The 22,978-nt window shown below is 48.6% G+C and overlaps 1 protein-coding gene across 1 annotated transcript in view; it reads right to left on the bottom strand.

Annotated features, from left to right (window-relative positions):
• The window catches only part of LOC146809140 (IgGFc-binding protein-like), a 129,372-nt gene extending 108,732 nt beyond the window's left edge, over positions 1-20,640 (bottom strand). Inside the window, exons 1-3 of the mRNA XM_085614830.1 lie at positions 20,526-20,640; positions 6,347-7,570; positions 3,410-3,750 (exon numbers count right to left, since the gene is read on the bottom strand). Of these exons, the coding sequence (XP_085470956.1) occupies positions 3,410-3,750; positions 6,347-7,570; positions 20,526-20,640 (1,680 nt within the window). The remainder of the gene's footprint in view (positions 1-3,409; positions 3,751-6,346; positions 7,571-20,525) is intronic.
• Between the last annotated feature and the right edge of the window lie 2,338 nt (positions 20,641-22,978).

Here is a 22,978-nt window from a genome sequence, read left to right as displayed (position 1 = left end):
TTAGCGAGTGCAGCGAGCAAGCCTGGCCACTATGAAGGGGGGCTTTGGTAGTGATACAGTGGGAAAACTGTTAAACTTATAAATAACATGTAAAACTATTTTGACATCTTTTAAAAGGAATTTTGAAAAACGTGCACAAATAACGCATTAGAGAAAATCTCGAGAAAACATAGTTACTGCCTCGTAACAGCATGCAGATGAGTGCAGACTAGATGGAAATATTTGTTTGAATAAAATAGGTGCGTTTTACTAAATTGCACTGGTGTATTCTTTTAATGTGTAATAGAAATGTAAAAATGATTCACGTTATAGAGATTAACCATCCTCTTTTAAATAATGATGTATGTGAAGAACTAATTAAACTAAATGTAAATTAGATGGCGCTGTGCATGTTTACTTGAAGTTTCACTTTCAGTTTTATCTTTGCTCATGTTAAAATGTGCACCAAGAGAGAAAAGAGACAATGGTGTTGCACTCTCAATATTAACTCAACCTGACATTTTCACAGCATGATCTTTATATATGTACTAATGGAATTCACCTAAAATGATATTAGATATTGGGAAATGAAAATAAATGTGCACATTGATACTCTGAAAATGTAGTAATAGCCTATAGTTACACATGTAATCTACAATGAAATTAACCTACTAAGTGCAACTAAGCTTGCACACATTTATTTGTTGTTACTTGACTTCATTCTCATTGGAAATTGTCCTAAAATTGCAAAGTAAATTAAAACTATGTTTTGTTTCGAGAGTTCCCACTCGCGTACAAAGACTATTTGACACCATTTCTGTTACTTTAGATACATCTGTGTGATGCAGCAGGTGCAGTGGAACCAGGCCCAAAAGTTGTCAGAACTCCTCTAAACACATAATATTGCTATAGTTTACTACTAAACAGGCAGTCACAATTGCAGTTACCTTGCAGTTGAAAGGGGTTGCTTTCAATGGTGTAGCAGGTGCAGCTGCACCGGGGCCAAAAATGGCAGAACTCCACTAAACACCAGATATTGCTATATGTTACTACTAAACAGGAAGTCACAATTGCAGTCACCTTGCAGATGTAATAGGATGATTTAAATGGTGCAGCAGGTGTAGTGGCACCGGGGCCAAAAGCTCCAGGCCCCCGCCCCCACTAAACACTGATTATTCCTATATTTTACAACTAAACAGGCAGTCCCGAGCAATGTTCCCTTTAATTTGTTTTCCTCTGTGTGCGGCAGTGTAAGGTCTCTGCTCTGCAGCCAAGGCTATGTACACCAAGAACCCGACCACACCTGTGGGGCAGAGACACATATCAGTATAAATATCACTCTAAACTTTTGATGAAAGAGTGAAGGTGGTGCATTATCACACATACAGCGCCACATGAATGGCTTAAGACGGTTTTCAATTTAGATACACACGCCATTACATGAATTGGGTACACAGAGAAGTACAGGTGGTCAAATGTCACATATGGTATGTCCATCTTAGTTGTAGTTTTGCATTTCTCAATAAACATAAAGGTTTAAGAGTAATGGAGTTAGGGGACGTTAGCTGGGGCAGTGGCCGGCTAGCCAGGCAGCAGCACATGTGTACAGCCACCTGCCAACTATTTTATTACACGATATAACACAGACATCATATTGTTTCTCCTTGCATTTATTAAACCTCAAATTTTGTTTATCATTCCCTTACAGATCTTGGCAGGAGTCTATCATAAGTAAGTATATTTCTAATCATAGTTTAACCAATTAATTTATCCCTATGGTCTTCAAACATTAAAAAAAGGCTATGCTTTGCGATCATAGTCTTTTTGTTGCTGGTACTATGTACAGTAGACACCGTAAAATCAGTGAACAGCAAGAGGCAGCGTGCCGGCACTGCATCAGACAGCAGAACGAAGACTGGAGATGACCTCTGCTTCAACAGAGTAGATGGTGCTAAACCTATTCAAGGGGAAGACAGAGCAGGAAGAGGGAATGCAGACTTGGGAAGCCATTCCAATTGACAAGTGCCCTGCAAAGGGTACATCAGGTCTCCGGATTCTCTGCAGGCCCTAGGATCAAAAGGGAAGTCAACCTCCCCTCTGCCCACCAAAAAAGCCCTGTTTCAGAGGAACCACAGTAACTCAAACCAGCACTGAACACCCCCCACCTCCCCAGAGAAAGATTGTTTACGTTTCCATAATTTTGATACAAAGATCTGGGAAGGGAAGGCTTGCTGAATTCCTTTTGTTAATAGGTGCACTGCTACAGGGCAGATTCGGTGCCTTTTTAAAAGTATTCATGTTAATTGCAGCGCTGTATAGAAGCATGACATGTGCTGAAAGGGAAGCAGCGTTTACATCGCATGCGGTACAACGCATGCGATTACAACGCGGTTGTTACAACGACCGCGTTGTTCCAATGCTAACCATTACACCGCAAGTCATTTCTACAACTTGCTGCAGGGGGCGCTCTAAACTAATCGAATAGTATAATTTACTATTCCAACACCTTCCCTATAATTGTGCAGGCTGGAGTTGGAATATTAAATTATACTATTCCTAAATTCAGCGCGCCCCCTACAGCAAGTCGTAGAAATGACTTGCAATGGGCTGCGGTGGCGCTGTGCCCATGACGAGTCCAGCTCGTCATGAACTCCGCCCGCTAATAAAAAGCGCGGCACTGGGCGGGGAAAGGGGCGGGCATGCAAGGGGTTAAGTGTAGGGACTTTTGTGTTGTTGATTCTCTGTACCCCGTCCCTTTGGTTTCACATTGGGGTAACTCCCTTTTTTCTTGAATACTTTGTGCTTAGCAATTTCTCAAACATACATTTAGGAAACGTGGCAAAACTTTTGTCCTCCATCTCGTGTTCTGTTGACCCCTCTCAGATAGATGCAAGATCAACCTCGTCCTAGATTTGTAAGGCAGTCACATAAGGGCTGGACACGCATACAGTGCCCATCCAGGAGAGCCATTTGCCCTGTCGTACCCTGCATAAATTATCTTACATTCCCTTCAGGTGCATGTTTTCAGTTTTGCATGTCTATTATCTTATGTGTGATCATGATTACTGATTTACTAAATTCCATCTTAGGTTCAGTGAACTGCTAGTGCTTTAGTAGTGGCACCAGTAAGTCTTTGTTCCAGCGTACATGCAATGGGGGGAATGAATCTTGGACAAGTTAGTCATGAGGTCTTAGATTTGTTGATTCAATAAATCACTTACCACACCCACTGCAACTGTAGGCTTTCTCCAATTTCCTGAAGCAAGGACTTATGCCAGAGTCCCTAGACTTGAAGGAGCCAATGCACTCTGCCTGGTTTGTAACTCTATATGTCCTCCATTTTGTTGGTCTTGACTTAAGTCCTGCCACACTCGCTCAAATACAGAACAAAAAGAGGCAGAAGTATGGAAGTGAGTTCCTTGAAACTTACCCGCGCTAGCCCGTTTTCAGACCGGATCATTGCTACGGTGTATCCGAGCGTGTGGACGGTCACCATGCTGATGTAGGATATGCGAGGCACGCCTCTGTTCTCCGTCCTGGCCTGGACATTGAAGTCAGGGAGTGTGTGATTGCTTCCGCAATTCTGGACCATAGTGGAGGAGCAGGTACTCTCGAAGTCGAAGGCTCGGCCATCAAACGTGACGTAGTGAGGAACGCCCCAGGCTATGCAGGAGGAATCCCCCATTTTTATACAGGCCGGGCTTTCATTAATCATTTTGCACATTTCATCAGCACCGCAGGTAATACTTGCGCATGTCGGCTTCTTGTAAACTGTTGGAAAGAGTGACATGATGCCGTATTAGCAAAGCCTGGCAGGCGAATTCTGCATGTATTTCATTGTGACCTTTGGTGCAAGAATTGACTATGTTGGAATCCTGACACAGTGTATCACACAAACCGCACTCCCCAGAGATTGCTTGACATGGAAATGCAGTCTTGAGTGCCTCAAATAACAAGACAGGCAATTCCACCTTGGTGAGCAACTCATGCGATGTTCTACATATTTCATTTACTCCATAGCAACCTTCCCCGACTCTTGCATGTTATGCACCATTTTAGGGCGCAGTTTAATAGGACGTGCCTTATGTTACATCAAGAGATCTTCAGGGATACTGATAGTCATTTAACAGCCCCACCTCTGTTGAAAGAAAGGCTAACACTTTAAATAGGCAAGATTCAACATATGTAAACACGCGCACACATGCTTAAAAATATACAGGCATCTTTTTTGTTTGCAGCTACACATACATCTTTTCTTTTTTTTAAGTCAGACTTTACATCAAGCCAGCACAAAAGTCGATGCTGCCTTACTAAGAAACAATGTTTTTCTTCCTTTAAACACCACTTTGACCCTCACCTACCTTAGCCCCCTAATCTGCCTTTTGACTGGCAGTTCAGATCTCCATTGTATTCGCTTTGGACCCCTGAACACGGCAGTGTGCTACTTTGATGATATTGGACCGATTTTAAATCGTGTTCTTTTTTTAATACCGATTTTCATGGTTTGTCATCATCTCTTATTTACTGACACAGTCAAGGGACCGATATATATAAAGTGCATCTGGCCTTCAGGTATCCAGTCTCTTCCTAAACTGGTTGACACTATCAGAGGTCCTAAGGACATTAAGAGAACTGTCTCACTGTACTCAAAAAACCTGAAAGAGGGCAGACTCAAATGATCCTTGTCTTGGAAAAGTCAATATTTTGCAGAGTGTATGTGCGCTCACCCTAGATGTCCACTGGGCTAGGCCCCCGGCATGGAAACTGAACCCACACCTACACAGACAACTCACTATAGCGGCCGCGCCGCGCCTCTATGCATAACTGTTGTTGTTCGCATATAATGATTAAGATGGGTGTTGTACTCTTTCCCTCCTCTTTCTATCTTTCTATCCCCCCTTATTTTTTCTTTCTTTTGCTATTTTCCCTTTCCTCAGATATTTTAGCTGTATTATTCTGTACTTATGTATTATCCTTTGATTACTGTATTATGTCTTATTTTCTTAACAAATAAAATCCTTTTCATACTTAATAGTGAAAGTTCTAGTGCACATGAGTTGTGATTGCTCACACGCTGGTGGCTCACTCCATTTTAGGTAAGTAACTTGGCCAGAAGTTGATTGAGAAACTAAAGGTCTGGCTCAGAAGTTCAGCTTACCTTCCAGGCTCAACTCCTTATCTAAAGCAACCCCCAGGATTTGTATCCCATCAAAGACAGCAATAGTCTTGTTCAATATCATCCAGCATTCATCGAGGGAGCTAAACCTTTAGACGGTGGTCATGGTACCACCCAGCATTAGCTCTGTATTCGGTTCTGCATTGCCAGTCAAAGCATGGCAAAGAGAAGAGCCTCACGCCACTTCACCGTGGGACTCAAAACTCCACACAGAACCACGCAAAGTCCTTTTCGGTAAGAAAGGACTCATACCCGTGATGGGCAGTTGAGGAGATGCTGGCAGCATGCGGTATAAAAACCTACAAGAGCTTCGGGCCCTACGTCTGCACTCCCCGTCTACTTTGAAACACACAGAAGATTTTGCAGGAAAGGCGAGAGGATATTGGTTGCATCGTTTTACCTCTTCCTATTTGATGTCGAAAAGAGCAATACAGGACTATCATTTAGCAAGAAGCTCAAAATCCACATTTTTTTAAACTTCTGAGCATCTACACGTTCAAGCACCTACTAGCCCGATTATCATTTAGAATATTATATGCTGCTTATAGAGCACTCAGTGCAGGCTCTCCCAGGGTTTCCCTTGCTAAGCTTGACGCGTTAACTGATTTCCTATATCCCTGGTCTAAAAAGTGGCTCTTTTATGTCTTCTACTGCATACACCTTTGACATGGTAAAAAAGGACGACCTTGGGAATCTCTTCTTCTGTTAGTAACACGTGACCTAGAGGGACCCAAGTAACACATGCACTTGCAAATTTATTGACGTGTGTGTGATCAGTGACTAGTGATAAAGGAAGGCTCTCTCTCTGTTAAACAGTGCATTCATGTTTGCTCCAGATTTTACATCTATGAGACTGACTGTATTGACATATGTAGTCGATTCAGATAATATTCACTCCTCCCTTGCTCCCAAGCTAGGGCAGATGAAGTGGCTCCGGAACCCTCTCTTGTTTACCGACTGCATATCTTGTACCAATAAATATGTGCCCTTGGAGTTTCACATGGGGGTTGTGTTTTACTGACGTAGGCTGTTTGGCGAGGTCCGGTAGGGTCTTTCATGGGAATGTCTTCTGCAAGCCACCACCTGGCATGAGTTGATTCTAGAGTTACACACACACAACAAACACAAAATAAACAGGAAAAGATGATTCTGTGTATGCAACTTTCCTTTTTAGCTACTGCTCACACATACCTTCAGTGCACATCGCATAAGACCCAAATGCACGCTGATTGACAGAGCCGGTGTTTAGGACTCCAAAAGCTGCGTCAGGATGCATTAGTGTGTGTGAGCTACGTGCTGTGTCAAAGTTGACCAATGCCCATGAGAATTCTGTTCCTGGGATCTTTCTCCACTGGGTATTAGAGAGGGGTTGATCATCTAAGGTGACTCCTCCTGAGGATGAGGCATTAGCCACGATGACTGCTGAGTTATCAAAGTCTGAAAGACCAAAGACGTGATAGAGTTTGCAGAATTCAGAGGTGCCCAAAAGACTGATGAAAAAAGCACCACGTTGCTGAGACTGACTGATCTCACCACTGTGATAGTACAGTACCTGGATGGGCTCACTAGCCAAGATGAAAACTGGGGTCAAGGGTTTCACTATTATCTCCAAAACCTCCCCACGTTCCAATTGTGTGTTGTACTTAACGCGGCCAGAGACGTAGCGCAGTTTTGTGTTTGTATGGCCAGCCAGAATATATACATTGTCAGATCTGGACTGGGCAACCAGAGGGGGTACCATGAAAGATTTTTTCCATCGTGAAACAGGCAGAAGCTGTTCATAGACATGATCACACATGCTGTCCTGCCGCAGACAAGTGTGGCCACTAAGCACGGCAATGGGCTTCACCGAAACAACCCTCGTGCCTGTCAAGTCTTCGTCACTCTGCAGCTGCAGTGCCTGGTAAGGCTCCAGTGTGACTTCAAGCTTCTTTTTAGCAACATACATCTCCTCATTGAAGGTAACGTGCTGAGTAAAAGTGATGGTCACCTTGTTGCGAAATTTATGGTTTATTACTGAGAATTGTTTGTACGAACAGCTCCGCGTTGGCGTCACCACATAGTACTGAGTGCCAAGTTTCGGTACTGGCAGAAGGGCAGCAGATCCTGCAGACTGGTGTTTCTCGCTCACAGAAACCACGGATATGTCTTTGTCGCTGTTGATGAGGACGCTGGATGGGAAGCGAGCGCTCCCAATCATTTCAGAGCTTTGAGGGACGGTCACTGCCTGCGTTTCTCCCTCTTCCAAAAAGACAGTCCAGTGTGTTGAGGTGCTGCTGATACTGATGTTGACGGACGTTCGGCCTGAGAAGGCGGTGATGATCAGTTTTAGATTATTCGCTCCTTCTGTGGAGTTTGTGTTCTGCATGAAGCCGGTGATAAACTCTGTGCCGAGGTCATTCGCCCATGAAGAGTCTGGATGGAGAAAGAGGAAAGTGTCAGTGAGATAGCATGCCTTACCAGCAGAATACACTACATATGAAACCTGCTAAAAACAAAGGGGCATATCTACAAGGCGGCGATATAAAATTATCGCTATATCAGGAAGGTCCTGCTATCGCGTGAAACCTTGCCTTAGCGCCTGAATTCCTAACGCCCATCTTTGCATCTCTAATGCAAAGTGGGCGTTGCTCCACAGGATAAGGGGAGAAATGTCGCTAAGCGACATTTCTCCTATTATCAAGCCTCACGCAAAGCAGCATAGCGACAAGAAAAGTAGCGATAACCTCTGTTGTCGCTACTTTCCTTACGCCTGCTTTGAAACTGACTTAGCCATGATATCCTATGGAAGGTGGATATCATGGCTAAGTATGTGAGGCCCTATCAGCAAGCTATCGCCAAACTTTGTGGGAATATCGCTGGGTTTCCAGCGATAATCTCACGTTTGGCAGTTAGCGCTAGGATTTTTATCGCTTTTGAGATAAGCGTTGCTAATAGCACGCTATCTCAGCGATAAAAATCCATGCTAGCCGGAGATAATTATCCTAGCGCTAAGTGCGCTTAGCGATAATTATCGCCGGTTGTTGCTGATATGCCCCATATTGAGGTTGGACTACTGCAGATTGAGAGAGTGTCGTTTACATCGGTTCTTGCAGAGACTCACAGCGCGATGGCAGTGTTATGTGTCTGCTAATTTATAATGCTGTCGCTTTGCAGTCTCCCCGTATTAAGAGGCGCCATTCCCTCGCCAGGTTCAGTTAGCGCTCTGTCTGCATTGTAGATGCACCACTGAGCCCATGTCCATTTCTTTTGAGGGAACCACTAACATTCTTAGGCAAGTCCCATAAATCCGTGGCATACTTTACTGAGCTAGGAACTGTAATTGCTTACTAGTGGGATATTTAAAGCCTAGCACAAAAAGACCAAAATAAGGATGGCAATATTGTTAAGACTGAGTAGTAACAAACGATAACACGCACATCAAGAATAATTTACTTGTTATTAATAATGGTCCCCTGTAAGCCTTAGTTGGAGATGACGTATTGGAGATGCTTTGTTCCTGTAAAGTTATGCTGAGAGCTGCTAAGTTCCAAAGTAAGAGCAGATGAATAGATGCTTTGTTCTTATTGAAGCTTCTCTATAGTTATCTGCAAAGTTGTGCTCTAAGTTGCTTAGTGTCACTGTAAGATTATAGTCCATTTCACACAACAAACGACAGGCGGAAGAAGCCTCAATGACTTTCCCCTTTCCATCCCAAAATCAACTCAGAGACCCTGTGCTTATTGTACCAGATGGGTGCCCAATGTAAGTCCAAGAGGGTGAAGTATACAAAAGATATGGATAGCCATGTAAAATAAATATGTTAGGGTATCTAAATGCACATATAATGAGTCTAGATGGAATCAATAACCTAGTCAGTGGTTATCCTGAAAACCTGGCATAGATTACGTCCATGCGGATAAATGTTGTACACTATAGTGGCAGTGACTTAAGGAAACCTTGGGTGCCCTCCCTGCAAGGGATGTTGAGGGGGCTTCTGGCAATACCATACACTCAAGCTGCCAAGCTGAGCCCCCAGCTTTGTGCATAGAAAACTGTCCCCCTCCCCAGGCACCAGGGGAGCTGCAGAGGTGTCTGTTACACCCCTGTACAGGGGATATGCACTAAAAAGTGACACAAGTGGGGTATCATTCCACTACAGAAACTCTGCTTTGATGTAGTTCAACACTTTTCCCACTATATATGTGTGTTATAGAGTGCAACACAAATGCAAAATTTGAATAGTTTTGGGAAAAGAAAACTTTTTTTAAGCTGTATGCGTAACTCAAAAAGGCAACGTTTTTGGCGTAAAGTCGTGCCTACCCATGGAATGTCCGCTTGATGCAAAGTACTTTACCCACCTTGGTTGCGATGGAAAGTAAATCTTAACACCTCTCTTTGCTTCAAGTTCGGGTCACTTTTGTGATGCAAAGTTGGTGCACAGTGGGAGTACATTTCCCCCACATTTTTCACAGGGTGCCCTCAATGACCTCCATTCAATCAGTGATGCAACCATCTGCCTAATGTAACACTTTAAGAACTAAGAAATTGCCACCTCACCAGTGGTTAATTTGAGCAGGTGCTTTCCGGTGCTCAGCACCTGCACTTAATCATCAGCACCGGCACTTGAGCACTAGTTAGGGACCCATTCATTTTTGGTGAGCACAGGGAGATTAAGTTATTCGTCCAGAATCACAGCACGTTGAGCCCACGCTGAGGCTCGAAGTTGGCTCCCCAGCTCCAAAGTCGGCAGCTTTGGCCATTACGCTACATATCCTCCCCTCTTGTAGTGTTTGTTGGATCTATGTTAGCCAGTGCCAACAGGGAAAATGGGCTGGTCGAAACTACCTCATGATGAGAGCCCCGGCACCTCTTATTTTACAAATTAAACACTGCACCTCAGACATGTATTCTGCAAATCGGAAATGTCCTATCACAGTGCGGCCATTGATCATTTCCTCTCAGTGTGTGTTCAGAGGGTTGGAAGTGATGGGTTTATCCTGAGAAAACCTGCTCTGCTGCGTCTCCCATGGTCTGCAGCTTGACTGGGAGCCATTTGACTGCTAAATGTAATGTAAACTAGGTGATACTAATAGCATAGACCTATTCGAGCATATGAAATAGGACATAGAAATGTAAATACGCTGAATACGAGTTAATGATGAGCCAGGGTGGTGCAAGTTACTTCCTATTTTGCTGCTAAGGAAGAAATGGCCAAATAAGAAACCTTCTAGGATTGCTTCATGAACATGGAATATATGGGAAATGATCTACCATGGGGGCAGACAACATCATGGCAATTTGGGATGTCATGGAGACTCAGATTGCAGTCTATCACTAAGGAATCACATATGAAAGAAAACAGCAACCCAGACTGTGAAGCTGGGGCAAATAAAAAGTCAAAGCTTTAAACACGAACCTGAGGACAAAGTCAATAAACTACAGCTGGTCCAGCAACCTCTGATTGAGGCATCATGAAAAGCCCGTTGAGAGCTTGGGATGATGAAAGCTGGAGACTGTGCATCCTTGCATGAAGATGACAGTGCATCAAGAAAACAGAATTACCTCCCTGTCAGCTAAGAAAGAACATACATTGACTATAAGGAACTTTATGATTGGGGAGATCGTCCCCACTGGTGTTAAAGGTCCCCACTGTATGTTTCAAAGCATTACCCTGAAGTCCATCTTTTCCTTCACCTTCCCATCCCTGCTGTGGCAACTGTGTTCATTATCATACCTCTATATTCTTACCATAAGCCTGCAAAAATGGCACTTTGGAACATTCAGTCAAGCGACAGCTAAATGTCAGACAGGTGACAGGTGAACACGATGTTTCCATCAAACCACAAAATAGGATAAAGTACAGTACATGAAAGTGAGTGGACTGACCTAGAATGCTGCTCAGCTCATCTCTTTGATTTTCGAAGGATTACACCAACATATAAAGTTACAACAAATGTGGTACCATATAACAAAGCAGAAGGGAAATATTATACATGTTTGAGAAAACCACCTTGATGACACCAAACCTAAAACACATAATTCAAATAGACCTAGTGAATTGTACTGGTTACCCCATCAGACTGGCACAGTATTTATTATTTCCAGAGTTCTCGCGCGAGCTAGACCCGAGACATCGGGTTTCAGAGCGCTTCACACGAGCATCAGTTTCGTTACAGATGGACACTTTCATTTTTGTTGGGCACGGGGGGATTAAGTGATTTTTGCCCAGAATCACAGGATGTTGAGCGTCGATGCCATGACTCGAACCCGGTTTCCCAGCTTGGAGCTGGACCGCTCTAGCCGTAAGGCTACATGCTCCCCCCAGCAGATCCTGTTCACAAAGTGTTAAAGATCAGGGCAACAGAATCAGAAAAAGATATGGGCACAGATAACAATAACCAAACATTTGACCAATGTACATGAACCCTCTAAAAGTGGCCCTTTTTCTTTGGCATCACAAAGAAGAGTGAATGCCTCACTCTAAATATGATCCTGTAAGTGTGTTGTCAAAATTCTTTTTGAACTAAGGGCCACATGTAAGAAGCAATTTTCCTGTCGCAAACGGCCCAATTCGCATTTCTGACAGAAAGAATGCATTTTTGGGAATTTTAGAAAGCCTAAATTGCAATTCGGTAACTTGTTACCAAGTTGCAATTTTTGTTTAGCGATTCGGTATTAGGAAGGGGCATGTTGATGGCATCCCTTCCTAATACCTAATCACAGTGGTATGTGGGAATGTTTTGCGACTGAAATGCGGTCACAAAACATTCAGCTTTTACCACCAATTTCAAATTGTAGTAATCCGTTCACAAAGGGGAAGGGGTCTGGAACCCCTTCCCCTTTGTGAATGTCTGCAAAAACACTTTTGAAGAGCGGGCAGTGGTCCCAGGGACTACGGAAGGTCATCAACATCTCCTTCGAAAAAGCGACATTTCCGGAAAGCTGGAAGCACGCTGAAAACAACGCCCTCCTCAAAAAGCCCAAGGCGGACCCCACGGACCTCAAGAACCTCCGACCCATCTCTCTGCTCCCGTTCCCGGCAAAGGTCATCGAGAAAATCGTCAACATTCAACTGACCCGCCACCTCGAAGACAGCAACATCCTGGACCCGTCCCAATCCGGATTCAGACGTAACCACAGCACCGAGACAGCCCTCATCGCCACCACAGACGACATCAGATGCCAACTGGACAACGGCGAAACATCAGCCCTCATCCTCCTGGACCTGTCAGCCGCATTCGACACGGTCTGCCACCGCACCCTACAGACACGCCTCCTAGAAGCCGGAATCCAAGAGAAGACCCTTGACTGGACCACGTCCTTCCTCTCAGGCATAACACAGAGCGTCCGCCTCCCACCTTTCCGGTCAGAAGCCACTGACATCATCTGCGGCGTCCCCCAAGGCTCATCCCTCAGCCCGACGCTGTTCAACATCTACATGGCCCCCCTCGCACAAGTGGCCCGCCACCACAACCTCAACATCATCTCCTACACCGACGACACCCAGCTCATCCTCTCCCTCACCAAGGACCCTCACACCGCCAAAACCAACATTCACAAGGGCATGAAGGCCATCGCCGACTGGATGAGGAGCAGCCGTCTGAAACTGAACTCGGACAAGACGGATGTCCTCATCCTCGGAACCACCCCCTCAGCCTGGGACGACTCCTTGTGGCTGACCGCCCTGGGGACAGCACCGATACCAACCGACCACGCACGCAACCTAGGATTCATCCTTGACTCCTCCCTCTCCATGTCCAAGCAAGTCAACGCTGTCTCCTCCTCCTGCTACAACACTCTACGCATGCTCCGCCGGATCTACAAATGGATCCCGACCAAAACAAGAAGAACAGTGACACAGGCCCTCGTCAGCAGCAGACTGGACTACGGCAACGCACTCTACGCAGGAATCCCCGCCAAACACCAACGGCGGCTACAACGCATCCAAAACGCCTCCGCCCGAATGATCGTCAATGCCCCCCGCCGCAGCCACATCACCCTCGTCCTGAGAGACCTGCACTGGCTCCCCATCGACAAGAGGATCACCTTCAAGCTTCTCACCCACGCACACAAAGCACTCCACAATGCCGGACCAGCCTACCTGAACAGCAGACTCAGCTTCTACACCCCCACCCGCCAGCTCCGCTCCGCCAACCTCGCCCTCGCAGATGTCCCCCGCATCCAACGTACGACCGCCGGCGGCAGATCCTTCTCTTACCTCACCGCCTAAACCTGGAGCACCCTCCCAACCCACCTACAACAGACCCAAGACCTACTCGCCTTCAGAAGACTCCTCAAGACCTGGCTCTTCGAGCAGTAGTGGCGTCCACCCCCCCCCCCGCCCACCCCCCCATCCACCCCCCTCCACCCCTCAGTGCCTTGGGACCCTCACGGGTAAGTAGCACGCTTTAAAAGTACCCTGATTGATTGATTGATTGATTGATTGATTGATTGATAACTAAGGCAAAACCAGTCCTGGTTTGCTTGTGTTCCGGTTCAGAGAGGATCTGGCTTGGCAGATGGAGCTAGACCGTTCCTATTGGAGCAGGGTCAAATAACGATGGATTGGGATGTGGCCCAAATGATCACCAGTGGCTGTGATTAGTTCAAGCATTCCATACATCCCTATTTTGTACACTCTTTGTGGAAGGGCAGCAAGCCATACCTTATAGTGAAATTAGCCAATGGCTGAAGTAGGCTGACAAGTTGCCCCTTGATGCATTCCAAATTGGATGGAAGAAAACAGTGAATGACAGACCCACAGACTAATGGACAAAGTCTGGCTAAAATTCCCAAAGTTAACTATGAAAGAAGAAGAAAAGAAGGAAAATGGAGGAAAGAAAAAAGATGGAAAGAGAAAAAAGAGAAGTGTCAAAAAAAGGCACTAGAAAGAACTACTTTGTGTGTTGATGTGCTCTTTCTGAAAGTGCACAATCCGTAATTTATAGTGAAATCAGCCAGTAGACGAAGTAGGCTGACGCTATGGCTTTTTATGCATGCTGGAGTGGATGGACACACCCACAGACTAACGGATGACATCTGCCTGAAATTTAACTATGTTATACAATTAATTTTAGTAAAATCAAAAGGTCTTGGCAAACACATACTTAATAAAGCCAATCAGTCTAGCATTGACTGCCAGACTTTTCTCTTTGGGAAAGAAAGGAAGAAAGAAAAAAAGAGAATGAAATTCATAAGGAAAGGAAAACAAATGAAGAAACGAAGGAAAGAAAGAAAGGTACAGGCAAGAAATAAAAAGGAAAGAAGGAATGACAGGCAGACAAGGTTGCAAAGAAAGGGCACCTTCATGAGCTTCTATCCAGAGTGCATGTGAGCTGGTTGTATGGTGTGAAAAAGCAGCACTCAGACAAACAAAGGAATTTACAACAGCATTGGCATGAGACAGGAACTGATGAATCTGGAGCGTACCCTGTTTTGTAATCTGGTAGAAGGTGCCCTGCTAACAAATCAGGCTCTACAGACAAAGGATTCAAACAGAAAAGTGGGTACCTGGTATCAAAATAGAGAAGCAGGGATAGGGGAAAGTATACAATACGCCAAAAAACAACCTCCCTACTCTTTTGTACAACAATGGTGTCACTCATTGATTTTATCTATGCGCTAACAAATCGCAACTGAGCCTTGTGATTCAAAAACTCATACAGTTCTGATGATTTTTTTCAATAGAAAAACATCAATTTATTCAAAGATATTTTTACTTTCACGAATATTCTGTGTACATGTCACTAGACAGATGCAATCATTAATATATATATACACATAAACCAAAAGCAATTATTTGAAACAAATACATTTCAATAATATCAAACCTGCACTCTGTCTGGAAACCTCCTGTTCATACCTCATGCACCATCACACCTTTCATGCATACTAGCACCTCTCATTCATACTACACATGTCACCAGCAACATATCATTTTTTTTTGTTTAAAGTATTTTTATTGCAGGAATCAGTAAATCGTTACATAATCGGCCAACATTATATATCACGCCCGATCAATGAAATGCAACCCTCCGTTCCCCCACCGTAAGTTACTTACACAGCCATTCAGCCCACAACCCTAGGGTCGGGCGGCGAAATTCAATGGGGGCTCAGGAGGATGTCGAAGCTGGCCCGGAGAACCCACTGTCCGTCATCTGCTTTTCCAAACAAACCCATAAACCCAAAATAACACCCCACTCTTAAAACACCCCAAACCCAGATAAACCCTCCCCCCCCCCCCCCGCCATCAGCGCGCGGCACCAACCGCCACAGGATCTCCAAAAGGACCCACGGGGAAAGCAATAGATCTGAAAAGTGCAATCGTCTATCGGGACTCAGGGCGAGCCTCTTCCTCAAGCTCAGAGTCGCTGGGGCGCCATAATCCCTAAGGGCCTGCACTAACATCTCCCATTCCAGCGCTGCCTCCTGTGCCTTCTCATTACGCTGCCTCCAAGCTAGCTGGTATCTGAGCGTACTCTCCCCCGCCGCCCACTTCAAAAATTCGCTGCGCCACCGGCTTCCCGTCGGACCAGCTCGTGCCTTCCAGTTCCTGGTCACCTCCCGTTTAGCAAGGAGCAGCCCCAGATCAATGAACTTGCTAGAAATTTTATTTTTGGGGGTATGAGGGAACCAGTGCAGGAGACCCACCGCCGCGTCAAGCGATAAAGATCTCCCCGTCGCCTCCTCCAGGGTCTTCCCCACTTCCTCCCAATAGGATGACAATCCCGGGCAGGCCCACAGCATATGGAGGAGGTCCGCCTCCTGGGCCGGGCACCTGGGGCATTCCGCCGAAGTCGTACCAAAATATCGCCTGATTTTCACCGGGGTCAAATAGGCTCTATGGAGCACGTAATAGTGGACCAATTGAAAGCGGGCGTGGCGTGTGCCCTTCCAGGCCCTCCGCACTAGCTGGGCCCAGGTCGTCTCCGGGATCTCCCTGCCAATGTCCTCCTCCCAGGGGTTTCTCAAAGTGGTGAGGGGAGCCATCCCCTCATTTATCAGTCTGCCGTAAAGGCAAGTGACCACCTTCACCGTGCCCGCAGACATCATCACGTATTGGCATACTGGGGATAAAGGAGGTTCCTCCTGCCCGCGTCTCCAGTGCGCCTGGATCGCTCGAACAAGGGCCGAGTGCAGCAAAAAGTCGCCGCGGGGAATCCCGAAGCGCTCGATGAGCTCCTGGAAGGGCAAGAGCGACCCGTCCTCGTATAGATCCCCGATTAGCTGTAAACCGGCGTCCTCCCAGGTCACCAGCCGCGACCAATCACCCCCATGGGGCAGAGCCGTTAGCATCCCCAGCGGTATTTCGGGCGCGTACGGTGTTCGCAGGTGGCCCCGGGCGTGAGCTCGGTTCCAGCACAGGCGGATAGTCCGCTCCTCCATTGACAAGTCCTGCAAGGCCAACCGTTGTCTCATCGCTATGAAGGAGAGAACATGCCTGGCCATGCCCGTTCCCCTCTTTTCTTCGGGGCCCCGGAACTCCCGGGCGATCTCCTGGGTGAAGGCCTGGAGCTGCGCCGCTAAATAATACTTTTCGAAGTCCGGCACCGCAAGCCCACCCTCCTCCTTCGGCCTCAGTAGGGTCTTGAGGGCCACCCGCCGGCGGCCCGAACCCCAAAGGAATCCGACAATCATGGATCGTAAAAGTCGAAACGTGGTCGGTGGGATCCAGATCGGTAGTGTCCGGAAATAATATAGCAACCGGGGGAGCGCCACCATTTTAAGCAAGGCAATCCTCCCAGCCACCGAGAGCGGTAGTGTGGCCCAAAAGCCCATACTGCCTCGAAGTGCTCGAATGCCCCGGGCAATGTTCCCATCCAGGAGGCCAGAAGGTTCATGATAGACATACACCCCTAGATACTTAAAGCAGTCGGGTTCCCATCTAATCTCCCTACTCAAAGTAGGGGTAGGGGTGTCCCTGCGGACCGGGAAAAGACAGGTCTTAGTCCAATTCACTCGGAGGCCCGAGACCTCCCCAAACTCCGTGAGCGCCGTCGCAGCCCCATGTAGGGCATCTAGCGGGTCTTCTAGGAAGAGCAACAGGTCGTCTGCATACAGTGAGATGTAATGCGGGCCCGAAGGAGTCCACAGGCCCGTGTAATAGGCTCCCGACCGGAGATGCAGCGCAAGAGGTTCCACCGCCAGCGCAAAGAGCAGTGGGGATAACGAGCATCCCTGCCTCGTGCCTCGTTCCACCGGATATTGTGAGGAAATCAGCGGTCCCGCCCGAACCCTGGCCGACGCCGAGGCGTACAGAACCCTGGTCCACCTGATGAAGCCCTCCCCGAGGCCGAACCTCCGCAACACAGTAGAAAGGTAGTCCCATTCCAGGCTATCAAAAGCCTTCTCTAAATCCACTGAGAGGACAACCGGGCACGGGGCGTCCACAAGCGGTTCCCCTAGTAAGCGGAACAACCGGCGAATGTTCATGGTCGTGTTACGCCTGGGGATAAAGCCAGCCTGGTCCTCATGTACCAAGGAGCTCATGTGGCCGAGCAGCCTCGAGGCCAGGATGCTGCTCAGTATTTTATAATCCACCGTCAGCATCGATAAGGGACGGTACGACCCCGGATCGGAGGAATCCCTTCCAGGTTTGAGGAGCGGGACCACCAATGCCTCACACATCGAGCCTGGGAGACGCCCAAGCCTCTTCGCCTCCCTGTATACTACCAACAATCTAGGGGCTAGGAGATCGGCATAGGCCGCATAGAACTCTACAGGAAGACCGTCCAGGCCCGGGGTCTTATTTCTCGCCATCTTTTTGATGGCGCTACGGATCTCTCCCAATTCTATGTCGGACCCCAAGGCTTCCGCCACGTCCCGCTCCATTGTTCGGATCTCTAAAGGCCGTAAATAGTTATCGAGCAGGTCAGGGTCTCGGACCGAGCGACTGCGGTATAAGCGCTCGTAATATTGCCGGTAGCAGCTCCGAATCGCAGGCTGGGTGTACACCTGGGTTCCGTCTGCCCTGCGCATGGACGTCGTCAGTGAGGACTGCCGCGTAGGGTTGGCCAGCCATGCCAACAGCGCGCTCGACCTATCCCCCTCTGCGATGGACCGAACCGTATAGGCCTTATAGTCAAAACAGCGGAGCCGTTTGACCTCCGCCGCCACCGCCTCCTTCGCCTCCGCCGTGCGCGCCTGCAATTCGGGGCGCCCGGGGCGGCGTAACTCCAACTCGCGGAGTTTTCGATCCGCTGCCTCTAGGTCGGCGAGGATACTTCGCCTCACGCCGACCTGTTTAGAAATGCAGTATCCCCTCACCACCACCTTAAAAGCGTCCCACTCTAGCGCTCTCGAGCTCGCGGTGCCACGGTTGGACGCAAAGTACTCTGAAATCGTATCACCTAGGTCCGCCTTGAAGACACTGTCCTCAAGGATCTCAGGCCGTAATTTCCAGGTGGGCACCGCCGGCACCCCGGGAAACCAGCCAAGGTCCAATAGGAGGGGGTTATGGTCAGAAATGGTCCTGGTCAAATATTCAGATCGGACCGCTGCTGAAACCAGTTCGGGCGAGCCAAGAAATCCGTCCAGTCGAACGTGCAATTCATGGAGGCTCGAGAAGTAGGAGTAATCCCTGGTTGTGGGGTGTTGCGCCCTCCAAATATCCGTTAGACCCAAGTGAGTCTGCCAGTCCCGACGATCCCTGGCTAAGCGACGAACCGGAGAATCGGGGAGGGGTGGATGCGAGCGGTCCATATCTACATCCACTACTGAGTTGAAATCTCCACCGAGCAGGAGGGGTCCGGAGAGGCAATGGGCCAACGAGCCCGATAACCTGGAAAGGAAGGCAGTCTGGTCTACATTAGGAGCATACACACAGCAAACGTTTAGGTCTCTCCCTCCCAAAGTCCCCGAAATAGCCACATAACGCCCCTCTCGATCTATCACTGTGTTCGTGACCTGGAAGGGAACCCCAGCCCTAACCCAGATCAGCGCCCCTCTGGCATACGCAGAGTATGAAGTGCAAAAGACCTGCCCCCTCCACCTATGCTGTAAGGCCGCCCCTTCCGCCTTGTTCAGATGAGTCTCCTGCAGCAGCGCCATTTGTATTCCCCTACGCACTAAGTAAGCGTGGACCTTGTGGCGCCTGGACATAGTGTGAAGCCCCCGTACGTTCCAAGTAACACATTTCAGATTAGCTACCTCAGCCATTGTCCCATATTGTTCTCGCAAAGTCTCCCCATCCGGGTCCCAACAATAACAGGACATCGATCCTCACAGCACTGATGGCGGCCATTTTCCCCAACCATAACTTAGCAGCCCAAATATGAATCAACTCCCCATCCACCCTCCCCAGAACAGGACCCAAATAGCACCGGCTAGTTCCCATCCAAACCATATTCTACAACTACACCCTACTAATCCTGCAGTCGCCACCGCAGGAAGGCCTTAAGGGCCAGGTGCAGGCCGGGCGGAGGCAGTGGGCCCTCGACGCTCAGGCCACCAGGACTAACCGAAGCCCAAAACAGTGTCACAAATAAACCCCCTCGGGGCAAATCCAGGGCACCCCACCCTCCCTACCCCGATAGTCAGCATCTCTGATCGACACCCACCACCCCCTCGCTGGGCCCCCACCCAAAGTGAAGAAGCTCACCCCGTTACCCCTGTCCATCCAGAAGGTCCTCCGCCGATTGCGGTGTGATCACCGGCGTATGGTCACTGTCAGGCACGGATTCCTCGGTGTCCGTTGGACCCCCCTCGTCCTCAGGGACCGCTTCCTCCGCAATGGCAGCGTCCCGTGAACCAGACAGCGCTGATAGCACCTCTAGTACTCCCTTCCGCTCCGTCGATGTCTCTACAGTTGAGGGACCCCCCGAGCGGCCACGACGACCCCGAATCCTCCTGGATCTCCGTCTCTGCTCCGGCTCCGCCACCTGTCGAGGCGAAGAGCCGGATCCACCTTTCCCCGCTCTATATAGTTCGAGCCAGTGACAAGCGTCCTCTGGGGTATCGAAGAACTGAGTTTTGTCATCGACAATTATGCGGAGCCTCGCAGGATAGAAGAGCGAGTATTGGATACCCTCGCTCCGGAGCTCGCGCTTGACCGCCAGGAAGGAAAACCGTCTGCGTTGAGTTTCATAAGTGTAATCCGGGAAGATGTTCACCTGGCTGTTTGCCACTTTAAATGGCCCATTATGTCTGGCGACATTGAGGATGAAGTCTCTGTCCCTGAAGTGCAATAATCGCACCACCACCGGTCGTGGGGCACGTCCCTGCTGCGGCGGCCTCGCCGGGACCCGATGGGCCCGCTCCAGGGTGTAGAAGGAGGATAGACCCTCCGGGGCCACCGTGTCTCGGAGCCAGGCCTCCAGATATGCCACCATGTCGCCATCCTCAATCTTTTCTGGCAAGCCCACCACGCGGATGTTGTTCCTCCTGTTACGGCCTTCCGCGTCCTCCGCCCTCTGCTCCAGGACCGTAATCCGGGAGAAGGCATCCTTCATATCCGCGGCCAAAGTCCGCTGTGCCGGCTCCAAGGTTTTCACCGAGCCCTCCATTTCCTCGACCCGGTCCGAAAGTTTGTTGTGGTCCGCTCTAAGGAGACCCAGGCTCGTCGCTACCTGGGCAATGTCCTGCTGGAGGGCCGAGCGCGTGGTCGCTATTGCCTCCAGGACTCGGTCAAATTGCTGCTGCAGTGGTGCACCGCCGGCATCCTCGGGGCCCCCGCGTTCCTCCTTGTCCTGGGTCTCCGAGTCCGAGACAGCTGGGGCGGTCCCCTTGGCTCCTCTAGGTTTCCCCATGTCGCCGGCCGCTCTCCGTGCAGGTCTCGGAGCAGGCGCCTCCGAGTTCAGGCCCCGGCTATGGCTCCCTCGGGTGCTAGGCCTCAGGTCGAATGCCGGAGTTCCCCGTCTCCAGGGCCCGTTGGATCGTCTCAACCTTGGCTCACGCCACCAACACGGCGTCCGGGGGCACCGAGGAGGAGGCGGAGACAGCCGTCGCCAGGTCGGGCAGGCCCACACGGCCGACAGAGTCCCGGAGTGGATGTCACCAGCTCCACCGGACGATTCGCGGCCCCAAAAGGTTGCGCCTCCCATGGAAGTGGGTCGGCCAGGAGAAAGTGGCCAAGTGCGGTGTAGGGAGTGGGGCCACCGACGGGGCCTCCTTCCGTCCCCGCGTGGGATCCGCTAGGGTGTGGGCCTCCGGTCATCCGAGTTCAATCCCCGTTAAAAGAGACCGCTCTGACCGATGTCCAGCTCCGACCCCCACCGGGAGCCGGCAGAGCAGGGGATGCACCGCCGCCAACGACGTTCCTCCAGTCTAATGGATCTGGCCAGGGGGACAAAGAAGTCCGGGCGCCATGTTGGGTCGCACTGTGTGGTACCCCGGACTGCGATTTTCGCCGGGTCACCGCTCGTGCCGATCACGCCAGGGGCCCCGGCAGGGTTCCGTCGGGCCGGTCCGCAAAATGCGGGGGCTGGGGTGCCCCGCAGCCGCCGAATTACAGGATAATCACGGGCTCAGTCCCGGAGCCGAGCTCTCAGGCGACCATCACCATCGGCGCCCAAGCCACGCCCCCACCAGCAACATATCATACAGACAAAACAGATTAAAATCAGACAAATATAGAAACCCAAAACCAACAGCGAAAGTATCTGTGTAAAAACTAATATGGTAGTAAAGTCATATTATTTTCACTACGGCTATGATTGAATGCACACAAATGATGCACAATCAAGGTATAAATTCTCTAGGGCAAAAATACAAACATATACTTTCACTTTAAAGGATAAGTTTACATATTCCAAATGGAATCATCAACTGGTTCTGTTTACGCTGTATTTTGGTGGGAGACCCAATATATGGTCACACCTTCTTTCAGGGCCTTGCGGCCCCTTTGGACCCTATACGCTCACCTGTATGCCTTGATACTTGGAGATAGGTTTGCACCTGGTTGATACAGTACTCTCCTGATGTTTCCTCTCTGTTTGTTGGCTGCTATCTCTATGACGTATTCTGTTGGGTTGGTCTGTAGGTTTACTGTGGTGGTTACTCCCTTTTCGTGGAAGAGGTGTGGCGCAGCGGCCAGGGTGCCTGACTCCGGACTACGGGGTTCACGGTTTGATCCCCGGTGGCAGGTTAGCCCAGCACCATGTGACTCTGGGCAATAGCTTGCTTAATCTTCCCGAGGGCCCCCAGTGCCAGGACACCACTTCGGAGGTAGCTGTGCGCTTTACAAATACTAATATTCCATTTCATTTTTCCTTCCTATTTATCACTATGAATTTGGCTCCAGCTTTTGGGTCAGTCAGGTCCGAGAACATTTACTCTATTAAATATGAGGTTTCAGTCTTAGGTTCTTACGTGACCTTACCGATGTGATTCTTTTTTCCAGTAGCACTCTTCCCTGGGCTGCCCATTCTTGCCCCCTTGGGCTTGGTTTTTATTTCTTTTGCTGCCTGAAGAAGGTGTGATTGTATATTGGGTCTCCCACTGAAATGCGCATCAGTGCTCACTGAGACCTGATCCCAAAGACCCCAGGAGTCTGTTGATAAATTAAACAGAACCAGTTTATGATTCCATTTGTAATATGTAAATGTATCCACTAATGTGAAAGTACATAATTGATTGTTTTTTATCTTAGGTAATTTATAACTATATATACATCATTTGTGTGCATTTGATCATAGCCGTATTGAAAATAGTTTGACTCACGGATATTAATTTTTGCATAGATTTTTTCGCTGCTGGTCTTGGGTTTCTATATTTGTCTGATTGTAATCTGTTTTGTGTATATGATATGTTATTGGTAACATATGTAGTATAAATGAGATGTGCTAGTATGCATGAAAAGTGTGAAGATGCATGGGGTGTGAGCCGGAGATTTCCAGATAGAGT

The sequence above is a fragment of the Triturus cristatus genome, chromosome 7, assembly GCF_964204655.1.
Source record: "Triturus cristatus chromosome 7, aTriCri1.1, whole genome shotgun sequence".
NCBI classification, from domain to species: Eukaryota; Metazoa; Chordata; class Amphibia; order Caudata; family Salamandridae; genus Triturus; species Triturus cristatus.
The sequence above is the reverse complement of the archived record's forward strand: the minus strand, read 5'-3'. Positions and strand labels throughout refer to the sequence as shown.